Below are 12,004 nucleotides of genomic sequence, written 5' to 3'. Positions count from 1 at the left end.
TCTTTATCTCTAGTGGACAGTCTTCTTTTTTTTTCCTGTAGTTAAAACTGTAATATAGCAGACTGGGTAGAAATGTACATCTGATAAAAAATAATTCAGAAGTAGAACATTTGTTAGTTTTAGTATTTCCAGTTTATGATAACCAATTACCTCTTATTTGAAATTTCAGAGACCTTCAAAGAAAGAAAATAATTATAGTGTTATTTCAAGTAAGGTACTTATGTACAATAGCATCTAATAATATGGGTGATAGATGCTGAAATATTTTCAGCATTCAAAGCCGTTGGCTAATTTTCTGAAGTCTTCATTTTTAAATTTATATCAAGGTCATGACTTATGCAGGCAGGTAATTTAATGGATATGTTCACCATATGTAATAGTTGGCATTTAAAGGCCAACTGTTCTTAAAAAATAATGTAAACTCCTACATGAAATAAATGTAGTTGTGTTCAGGTAATATATTGCATCTCCACAGAATAAAGATATTAGTTGAAAAGCAAAAGTTCACATCTCTTACTCGGTTTCAATTGACTGAATTAATATTATGTATTTACAACTATAATGACGGAATACATCTCTTTTCAGGTGGTACATTCTTACTATGAGAAGCTAGTAATAAAATTTCATATGAGAGTTGACTAGAGAGTTTTCTTATTTTTTTTCTTTTTCTATTCGGCATTAGAAAAACACGTCTTTAAGATTATATTTCAAACTTATTTCTGTAAGTATTCAACAGACTGGATTGGGCCACCTGGTTAGGGAAAGTTGTTTTTTATTTTCTGGAATTGTTCCTTTTCCTTTGTGATCTAAAGAACAAATAATGTATTTAATGTATTTTAACACTGTATTCTTGATGGTAACAGGACTTTTCTCCTCTATTTAGGCAAATAATTTCTTTTTTCCAAACCTTACTGCTAGATCATATTGAGCCTTGAATAATGGATCCAGCAATTATCTGGATCCCTTTGCTGGACACTTTGTCTTGCAGTTGTGGCAGTGCTAGTTCAGGGTATCTCCAATGGTATACCCTCTGCAGAGGTCTCAAACTCAGATTCTAACAGTGCAATTTTATAAGAAGAGCCAAATAACATATTTCTCAGAAGTATAAATATATTAAACCAATGCTTCTTGGAAGCATAATCATCATCCTCATCCTCATTGTAAGCTTCATCGCAGTGTCTCCTTACATTTGCACAGCACTTTATGATTCCAAGCACTGTCATATTCACTGGCTCATTGGATTCCCTCTCCCAATTACTCCCTGACATAGATAAGGCAGGTAGCATCCTGCCCTTTCAACCAGTGACAAAACTAAGACCCAGTGAATTGCCCAAGGTCAACCAACCAATATGAAAAGCGGGGATTTTTAACTTTGTGCTGCCATGCTGCAGTCCCACTTAAAGTGATTCCTCTACTGCCTGACAATACTAAAATCAGCCATCATGAATATATGTCAGCACCTTAGAAACTCTTGTTCAAAAAACATTTAAGTTCATGGAATCTCAGTTTCCTGTCTGTCAAACCAATGGGTAATTTTACAGAAAATTATAGGGAGAATGAACTTAGACAATGTATATGGGAAAATCCACACATTTTGTTTTTCTTTGGTATGAACTCCGGCATTGCTTTAAAATTTGTTCTTACTGGCTTTACCTCCATTTCTTTCTTTCTGCTTGCTGTTTCTTTTCTGTTCATGGATGAACTTTTATAGTCTCTCATAGTTTTTGTCCAAACAACAATCTACTAGTCTTCACACACGCTTTTTTCCCAACCTTTTCTTTCAATCAGATTGTTACACTTAACACAGACCCTAGCTTTAGATAATGCTATCATACTCTATTACCTAGGCAGACAGGAAACCAAAGCTGCAGAGACTGGTTTATTCAAATAAAGAACAATTGATAGTAACAACAGATAGAACTGGACTTTACAGAACCATAAAATAGTTTCAGTTTCCAGGATGAGAGAGGAAAGCAACACAGATAAGACCTGTGAAAACGCACGGTCATTCTTGAATTGCTGAATTTGGGTCAGTACCATCCACATTGTACTGTGTTCTCAATATTCAAAGGAAGTGAAAGGTCATATTCCCAACTATAAGTTCTCAGTTACTGGAGTGGCAAAGGTTAGTTTCCAACAATAATTTAATCAAGGGATACTTTTTTTTAATAGGCCGTTAAACAAATTATTAAGCTATCACAATTCAGCTTATATTTCACACCTATGTTTGTCTCATCCTAAAATATGACTCATATATGAACATTAAGCAGTAAATGATTTTAGAGATAAATAGCTTTTCAGAGTGAATTATGAGAATTGTGAAGTATGTTGTCCTTGAGATTAGCACAGATAGTTAGGGAAAAAATAGGGCCACTTTTAAATTTCACCTAACCTTGAATAGCAAATATTTCACTTACTTTTCTTTTTTTAAGCATCACAAATATGTTAATACTCTATTTCATTTATACTGATACCCACAGAATTTCATAAATAAAATATGCTACTGCCTCTCCACTGAGGACTTCATAGTAACACAGTTCTACTGAGTTCACTTGGGCATCTTTTGATTTCTGCTCTTGACCACAGCTGTGATTACAATAGAAGAGAAAATTATATTACTTCAAATAGTAGAACCAAAGTTTTGGTGGGACTTTTAGGGTATGTCTCTGCTTCCCATAGAGATATTTTCTTTTTAAAGACATGCAGGGTCAGGCAGTCTATAAACTTCTTCAGTGATATGCTGACCAATCACTGAGTGAATTTCAAGTACTTATTTTGTAACTTTTCAGTGTACAAAGTACTAGTAAATACTTCATGGAGATAGAAAATCATTTATCACAATTCTGGAGAAATTGTAATGTATTTGTAAACAATAACACTTAATAATTTCAAAAGTTAAAAGTTTAGTCAGATTAGTTGAAATTCTAATTTTTCTTGAAAAACTTTATTTTTTGCTTTAAAGAAACAATGTGGAATTAACCACAAATATGGCCTTTCTTGCATGTATGCTGTAAAACATTACTTAAAATATTTCTCAAAAGAAATGGGATGATATGGTAGATGATACAGGCAGTATCTTATACAATCTATTCATATTGAGATTTTTTTTAACATTATAATTTGTGCAGTGGCAGAAGTCTTTGAGTGCCTTGGCATATTTCTTCAGTTTCAGCACTTTATGGTCACCCTCTTACTACCATATCCAAATGTTCTATTTTTCCACCCAAAAAACAACCAACTGGTCAATAGCACCACCAACAATCCTATCGGAATTGTTTTCCTAGGTTGGTGATTTTGGCCCTTCTAGTTTACAATGCTACCAACAATCCTGATTTAGAAGGAAGAACCATTCAGCAGAAGCTCTTAAGAAATAATGAGTCCCTGGATGAGGGCTTGAGGCTACACAGAGTGAACGTGAGGCGACTGGGTAAGTGCCTTTAATATTTTTATAATATGTGTTTTATGTGACTACTATCCAGGTTTAATTGAAACAACAACAAAAATATTCTTCCTTTGTGTGTTTGCTTATTTAAAGCTATTTTTTTCTGATGATGAAATTCATCCTATTGGTGACATTGTTAACAAATGGGTGACAAGGTTAGCATAAAAGGTAGTACCTTGATACCTGTGAATCCAAGGGAATGAAAGAGGCAGTTTATACCCTATTTTAGGAACCTATTATGAAAATACTAAGAATATGAGCAAAATGCCAAGATAACCTTGAGCAGAATTGGCTTCAACTTTAGGAATAAAGAGTGTGTGTGTGTGTGTGTGTGTGTGTGTGTGTGTGCATTTGGGATCTCTAATGACGTAAATCTTATAAAAGACTATTTCATGTTATAAAACATCCTCTTCTCTTATGTTCTCTGTCTCCATTAAAGATACCACCGTCTTTGCTGGAATAGGCCAGAAATCTGGGAGTTATCCTGGACCTAGATTCAGTTCTCACCTGGATGCCATTCACATCCTAAACTCCAGCCACAGGTGTGGTGCTTCGAGCACCTCCCCAAACGTGCAGTGCTCTTTTCTCTGTCTTTGCCCACACTTCTCTCCTCTCCTCTCACTGCCCACCTGATGATCAACTATATAGTATTAAGGACAGTCCAAAGTCACCTCTTCTATGAAGCCTTTTCTGACATCATCATGTACGAATAGATATCACTGTCTTGGAGACTCCACTTCAAGGTGTCCACAGCTTCATACATTTTCTTTAAACAGGAATTTCTCCTGGCTTGAGAACACATCTTATTTTTCTAACACCCTCACTTCCTACCTCCCCCCAGCAACCAGCGTATCCCCCAACCCTTAAATACCTGAATAAATAAACAAATGAGGCTTGATGGGCATATTTTAGAAAAGTAAATGATCAAAATATGGATAACAAAAAATAACGTTATCATTCTAATGTTATGATGACAGTTGATTAGGTATATTAGTAGAGCTCAAAAGAAAGGGAAACTTTGACACATTTCCTTATACACACATGCAGGAGGTTGAAGTGGGGGAAGCAGCTATTCCTCAGCCTCTAAGAGCAGGATTATGGCTGAGGCCAGAATCACAATGTAATAAAGAAGCAGGCATCTTTGCTTCTGTGAGAAACCACCCATCTCTAATTTGTCAACATACACAGTTACAGTCAGCCCCCCATTTCCACGGGTTCTGCATCTGTAGATTCAACCAACCTTGGATCAAAAATATTTGGGGGTGGGGGGCTTCCCTGGTGGTGCAGTGGTTGAGAGTCCGCCTGCCGATGCAGGGGACACGGGTTCGTGCCCTGGTCCGGGAAGATCCCACATGCCATGGAGCAGTTAGGCCCATGAGCCATGACCGCTGAGCCTGCGCGTCCGGAGCCTGTGCTTTGCAACGGGAGAGACCACAACAGTGAGAGGCCTGAGTACCACACACACAAAAAAAATAAATATTTGGGGGAAAAAATTCAGAAAGTTCCAGAAATCAAAACTTGAAATATACATTATATTTAAAACTATTTACATAGCTTTTACACAGTATTTGTTATTATATCTAGTGATGATTTAAAGTATACAGGAGGATGTGCATAGGTTATTGCAAATATTACACCATTTTACACAAGGGACATGAGCTTCCTCGGATTTTGTTATCTTGTGTGTGTGTGTGTGTGTGTGTTGAGGGGGGTGTTTCTTGGAACCAGTCCCTCGAGAATACTGAGGGATGGATGTATAAGGAACTCGTTGAGGTTAAAGAATGCAAATCATCATTATCGTCATCAACAACAGCAGTTTCTGAGCCTCTGTGGGAAAATGCTTGCTTATTTAATAAACAGAGCTTCTTGGGGATGAGCAGAGTCCAAACGCTGCTGTTTCACACATAAGGGTCTCCACAGAGAAGGAGCTCGATGAATGGTAGTTTGTACGTGGCAAAGGAGCCTCATGAGGACCAACCTTATCTCTGTCCTCAGAGGCTGAGGAATTACTTAGACAAGTAATTTATACCACTTAATTTAAATCCTATACTTTATTGTTCTTCTGCAAGTGGGTCTATGAAGAAAAATTTCCACCAATTGGAAAAAAAACTCAGAATATAAATGGGAAAGTTATTTAAATGTTCAGTTGGTGACTACAATACTGGTTCCCAGTAGTCAGTGTAACTTACTATTTTTCAGTACTGAAATACGAGATTTTGTTGTTGCTGTTGATATAGTGCTTTTATTTTGATATTTTTAAGTGTAAAATCTGAGTGATTTATGTCATAAAACTCTCCTGGAGAGTTTTCAAAGAACAGGTGGGATGATTTGAAGATGAAGGCATGTGTGTACAATGTGTGGCCTACAGGTGTCTTCTTGTCATTCCCCCAGCAAACTTCCAGGTGAAATATGCTTTCAGAGCAGCTAGAAAATGTTTCCATAAAATATGCTGGCAACTCAGTGACAGCACTATTGCGGCACTGTTTTATAGGCTTTCCCCTTTGAAAAAGATTAAATTACATTTTGAATTTTTCAGGACAGTTTTCATTTTATGTAGTGTGTTTTTTTTAATAAACCTCTTTTACTAATTTTATCTACTAATGATTTACATTAGAATGATATTATAAGTTTCATGTTTATACTTGCATAAGTGTGTTTTTTTATTTGATAGTTTTGTAACATGTAATTTAAAATATGTAATGTAGTTAAATTCTATTTTTCATAACTTCTAAACTTTTACAAATTCTGAACATAAAAACCTAGTATTTTAGTATTGCATGGAATAAATACCTAATTACCAACATTGTTGTCTTGTTCTCATCTTGTACCTCTAATTTCAAAAAATAGGTTAGTATTTCTCGTATTTTCACATAGGTATATGTCATGATGATGAGGACCCCAAAGGCTATAAATGGCCAGCCATCCAACCTTCTGTATACAATGCTCCCTGTCCAGGGAAGCCGGGCTTCTATGCTTCACGGACATGGTAATACTTTCTTTTTTTTTAAATATTTATTTAGTTTATTTATTTATTTGGTTGTGCCTTGTCTTAGTTGCAGCAGGTGGGCTCCTTAGTTGCGGCAGGCAGGCTCCTTAATTGCGGCATGGGAACTCTTAGTTGCAGCATGCATGTGGGATCTAGTTCCCTGATCAGGGATCGAAACTGGGCCTCATGCATTGGGAGTGCGGAGTCTTATCCACTGTGCCACCTGGGAAGTCCCTGACTCTTGCCAGCAAATTCCATGTAACCTACCTTCCCAGGGTTACAGGTGTTGCACCGTAGTTCCCGTGCAGGGTATATTAATTGGAAAGAAGGGCGGGAATCTCTGTTGTGTATGTGAAATCCATGTGAGGTAAAGACAAGACAGGTAGGTTACCAAGAAAAGCCTTTTTTTTCTCTCTCCAAGAAACATGCTAATTTAGGCTTCTCCAAAGAAAGACAGAGCAATTTGGAAACCAGAGGGTGGTTCTAGAGCAAAGCACCTTATGTGTGGATGAACAAACTCACAGCCTCATAACATACATCTGACATTCTGAGTCTTTTTAACTTTTTGGAGTGGTTATTGTTGGAAGGGGAAAGAGACAGTAAGAGAATAAAGACAAGATCCAGGTTAGGGCAGTCTGCTAGTGGAGACTGTTAGGGTGTGGATTTTTCCTAAATATTGAACGGAAACCTCAGACAGGTTGACTGCAGAGGATTCACCGAATAACAAGTCAGACCTAGTTCCTCACCCTCCACCCTCCTTCAGTTAGAGTTTTCTTGCAGGGAAATTCATACACTGAAACTGCCCACATAGAAATACTTTGCCCCCACTGCTTGGTTTGACACGTGGTGGAGAGGAAAGAAAGGGGCTTCAGAGCCCTGCGGACATGGATTTGAATTGTAGCTCTACCTCTTCCTGGCTGTGAGACCTTGGAAAATTCCTTGATTTAGCTCAGTCTATTTCTTCATCTCTAAAATGTGGATTATAATCTGCTTTACAGAGTTAAGTGAAATCAAAAATGAGATTTTATCTGGAAAGTTCTTAAAGCAGTACTTGATCCACGTTACCAACTCTGCTTTTAACCTTAGTAACCTGACGTAGCCTAGGTTACAATAGGCTGTTGCTAGTATTTTCTTTCCCTGATGCATGCACCTGATTTTTTTTCCAATAAGAACTTTTACTATGAGTTTTATGTCAATGTATTATAGTCTTATCTTCAAATGAAACTTACCTAGATATTAAGGGAAATTCTAAAGCTTATTATTAAGCAATTTTGTCAGCTATAGTGTCATTTATGCCAAATATTTACAATACCTTTTTTGTTTGTTTGTTTTATAGTCACCATGACCCTGCCAACACATCTCTAGCTTACTGGGGTCCTCCTGATATCTCCAATTGCTCAAGTAAGTGAGAGATTTGTCTTCATTTCTCAAAGGCAAAATGAGATGACCTCGAGCTTCACGGTTTTCATCCTCTTCAAACATGTTCTTCTGTTCTGTGATACCACTATAATATTAAAAGCTAAGCAAATGATTGCTTCACTCACTTAAGATAGAAAATACCGTTTTGCCTCATTCTGACTTTCTGTTCTATTCATTCTGTAGGAGATTAAACATAGTCATAAAATTTTGGAGAAGAGAATATATAAATTAAAATTTCTATCAATGTTTTATAGTTCTGTATTTTTTTAAGCAGCAAATATATACTTATTTAGTGATTCTGGGGGTATCTCTCTTAGAACCATTTGTGAATATTGGTCCCTCCAATTATTTACCTAAGTTGCTTAAAACCACAATTTGTGTCTTACTAAAGAGAGAAATTAGTTTCTGAGTATAACGAAATACTGTTGTCCTGTTAAAATTGTGGTAAGGGGTACACACAGGAAAACTGATTTACTACTTTACTATGAAGTGAAATACCATACTATGTTTTGGATTCTTGGAAATGCTCATAATACACAGGTAAAACTCTATGTTGTTCTTCTGCCATTTTTTAGGTGAAGCAAATGAAGTTGCCAATCAGATTTTAAATTTAACTGGTGATGGGCAGACATTAAACTCAGCCAATATCACCAGCATCGTAGAACAGGTCAAAAGGATTGTAAATAAAGAAGAAAACATTGATATAACGCTTGGCTCAACTTTAATGAATATATTTTCTAATATCTTAACCAGTCCAGACAGAGACTTGCTTGAGTCTTCTTCTGAGTAAGTTTGTTTGTTTGTTTTCTTCTGGAGAGTAAAATTTATTGGATACACATGTTGTTATACAATTTCTCACAGATCTGAATGCTTGGTGCCCAGCTTTCATAATTTAAATCTCTAGACGATCCATTGATATTTCCCAAGATCATTCACAGAATAAACTTCAAAGTTCTGTTTTTGATTTTGGTTTTTTTTTTTTTCCTGAGAAAATAATTTACAAATTGATTGGGATTATCGATCTGGATAGATCATATAAATAGTCCCAGAAAGACATAATTGGGGGCTTCCCTGGTGGCGCAGTGGTTGAGAGTCCACCTGCCGATGCAGGGGACACGGGTTCGTGCCCCAGTCTGGGAAGATCCCACATGCCGCGGAGCGGCTGGGCCTGTGAGCCATGGCCGCTGAGCCTGCGCGTCCAGAGCCTGTGCTCCGCAACGGGAGAGGCCACAACAGTGAGAGGCCAACGTACCGCAAAAAAAAAAAAAAGACATAATTGGTATTTCATTTTACATCTGAAAAATGTTTACATCTGAAAAATGTTAACTGGTGTTAATCAAAATATAAACTAGTATATATATATAAATTTATGAGACTTCTTTTTGCTTGCAAAGGAGACAGCAAACAGTCAGCTCACATGTTTTAGGCATAACTTGGTCGCTGTAGGTCACTATCCTACAGACTGTGACACAAAACTGCCACACCTCTGTGACTGTTATACTTCTGAAATGAAAATGCCTAGGGCAGGGTGAAATATACCTATTTTTACACAATTCAGTTTGTATCCAACTATATCAGTTAGCGTGTTAGTATTAAGATATTTAATTTTTTCTGTTTCCTTCCTTTCAACCAAATTTCTTTGACGAAAATTTTGTCTTTGTTAAAATGTATTCCCTAACTTACCTTATGCACATAACAATTACAAACTTTTTTTACAGGGCCTTGCAATTCAAAAAATACTTTTATCATGTTATCTCCTTTGATTCTCACTCAGTTATGAAGTAGGAAGGGTATTTTTCATATGAGGAAAGAAAGGCTAAAACAGATGAAAAACAGAATATTTGTTTAGGATGACTTAATTGTTGCTTTTCCTTAAAGCATGTATTTCTCTTGAGGATGAATTTATCACCACGATTCAGTGTTTTAACTGATGTTATTGTGGTTTGGGGGAATGTTGTGGGTATTCATGTTAAGATGAAAAAGTTTAAGGACAATTTTATTTGGTTTGTATTTTGTCCTGCAGGATATCACATGTGTGCAAGTACCTAAAATGTGTCACTTAACAGTGGTATTATTTGTCATTTCTTTAGAGCTTTAAAAACAATTGATGAATTGGCATTCAAGATTGACCTACATAGCACATCGCATGTGAATATCACAACTCGGAATTTGGCTCTTGGAGTATCATCTGTGTCCCCAGAGACCAATGAAATTTCAAATTTTAGCATTGGTCTTCCAAGCAATAATGAATCATATTTCCAGGTAATAAGCCAGTGGTTTCTTTAATTAATTCGACGAATTAAAATCTGATCATCTGCTAGTTGCTACTGCAACGACATCTTAGTTCCAGGGGTGGAAGGCTAGTCCGAAGTTTGGTTAACAGCAGTAGTAACCATAAGACATGTGGATGCAGAGAGGAGGTATACTTTCAGTTTACCCTCTACAGGAGGTGATAGTGGAACTAAGCATTAAATTATGAGTGAGTGCCACCCTATTGAGAGTGGGGTATGGGGAGCTGTTCAATCAGAAGACGTTTATTAAGGACACAAAGGTGGGAAGCTGCATGGTATATTCTCTTTGCCAGTGGTTCTCAAACTACATTATAATCACCTGGAGGACTTATCAAAACAGATTGCTGGATCCCATCCCCAGAGCTTCTAATTTAGTAGATCTTGAGTGGATCTCCAAAATTTGCACTTTTAACAAGTTCCCAGATATTGCTGGTACTGCTGGTATGAGGATTGTACTTAGAGAACCAATGGTATAGAGGCTAGGAATGGCAAGTGATAAGCAGGCTGAACACGAAATCTGGGGCCAGATTAATGGAGATCCTCCCTGACATGTTCAAGTGACACTTCAGCAAATCATTTTCAAGTTCCTACTGTGTGCTAGACAGTGTTAGCCACGTGGGCAAATGAAATGATTGAAGCATCGCCCTTGACATGGGAGAACACATAAGTGGCATTTAACGCTTCTTAACTGTGGAGATAAACCAAGATAGAATATTTTTTTAAATCTGAATATAAGGAAGAACTTATTTTTCTACTTTGGACCAAAGCCTCTTTTGGGTAATTCTATTTCACATTTTAAGAGTGAAAATGTGGTCAGCCTCCGTCTCATTTCAAGTCCATTTGCAGGAAAACATTCTTTGGACTGATCTGTGGGTTCAGTAAAAATGGTACCCAAGAATGTTCAGAAAACTTCAGCTGCTTCCTCTATGCAAAGATACTCATTCTCAGCAAACAAATTAACTCGTCTTTTTTTTTTTTTCTTTTTCCTGGTAGTTATTTTTCTGGTAGTGTGTTTTGAGAAAAGCTCAAAGTCTATTAAGTGTAAATCTAATTCTTATGCTTGAAAATGGCAACTGATTTATAGATCTCTCAGTTTGTGTTTAGTTAATGTCGGTGCATATCCCATTTTGCCCCATTTGCAAAATGCGAATGAGATCCAGGCCTTTGTCTGTAAGGGATTCAGCCTTGAGGGCAGTGACTGTGGCGGAGGTAAAGGGGAGCCCTGATCCTGGCCAAGTTGATGCTGGCAGTTACTCTCCTGTGGAGTAAAGTTATTACTGCAATTTAAATATGATTACTCAACTGACATACTCTGTGTGTATGACAGATGGATTTTGAGAGTGGACAAATGGATCCACTGGCTTCTGTAATTTTGCCTCCAAACTTGCTTGAGAACCTGAGTGAAGAAGATTCTGTATTAGTTAAAAGAGCACAGTTTACTTTCTTCAATAAAACTGGACTTTTCCAGGTAAGAGTTCATTAAATTATTATTTTTCAATCGTAAATTGAGTTTCATTGCTCAAAAGGAAAGATAAAAGTTCAGATTTCTTGAAAATGTATCAAGAGGTATAGAAAAATTAATCTACTGTATTTTCAAAACTGAAAAATTTTAACATAACTGTTTAAATATTTTATTTTAGATAATTATATGCTTATTAATAGGATGTGTTCATTTAAGGTTTTTAAATAAATCAGATTAAGACTTGCATGATACAATTAGAAATGGAATTTGTGGAGAAGTTATTATTTATTATTTCTTTTGTTAAGTATTTTACGCTCTCCAGCAATTTAGATCTTCAGAGTTAAAGAAATTGTGTGCCAAAGGAAAGTTTTTTTTTTTTTTAATTCAGCAGGAAGCACTGTTTA

At 36.5% G+C, this 12,004-nt stretch overlaps 1 protein-coding gene across 6 annotated transcripts in view; it reads left to right on the top strand.

The window, feature by feature from the left end:
- ADGRG6 (adhesion G protein-coupled receptor G6) overlaps positions 1-12,004 on the top strand; it is a 136,962-nt gene that overhangs the window by 88,880 nt on the left and 36,078 nt on the right. For all 6 annotated transcript variants that reach the window (XM_067701919.1, XM_067701914.1, XM_067701916.1 and 3 more), the window contains 6 exons: positions 3,285-3,427; positions 6,317-6,428; positions 7,765-7,829; positions 8,423-8,633; positions 9,938-10,109; positions 11,466-11,606. In XM_067701919.1, the coding sequence (XP_067558020.1) occupies positions 3,285-3,427; positions 6,317-6,428; positions 7,765-7,829; positions 8,423-8,633; positions 9,938-10,109; positions 11,466-11,606 (844 nt within the window). The remainder of the gene's footprint in view (positions 1-3,284; positions 3,428-6,316; positions 6,429-7,764; positions 7,830-8,422; positions 8,634-9,937; positions 10,110-11,465; positions 11,607-12,004) is intronic.

Source organism: Pseudorca crassidens, chromosome 13, assembly GCF_039906515.1.
Source record: "Pseudorca crassidens isolate mPseCra1 chromosome 13, mPseCra1.hap1, whole genome shotgun sequence".
In the NCBI taxonomy this organism is placed as follows: Eukaryota; Metazoa; Chordata; class Mammalia; order Artiodactyla; family Delphinidae; genus Pseudorca; species Pseudorca crassidens.
This window is presented reverse-complemented; position numbering and strand designations above follow the sequence as displayed.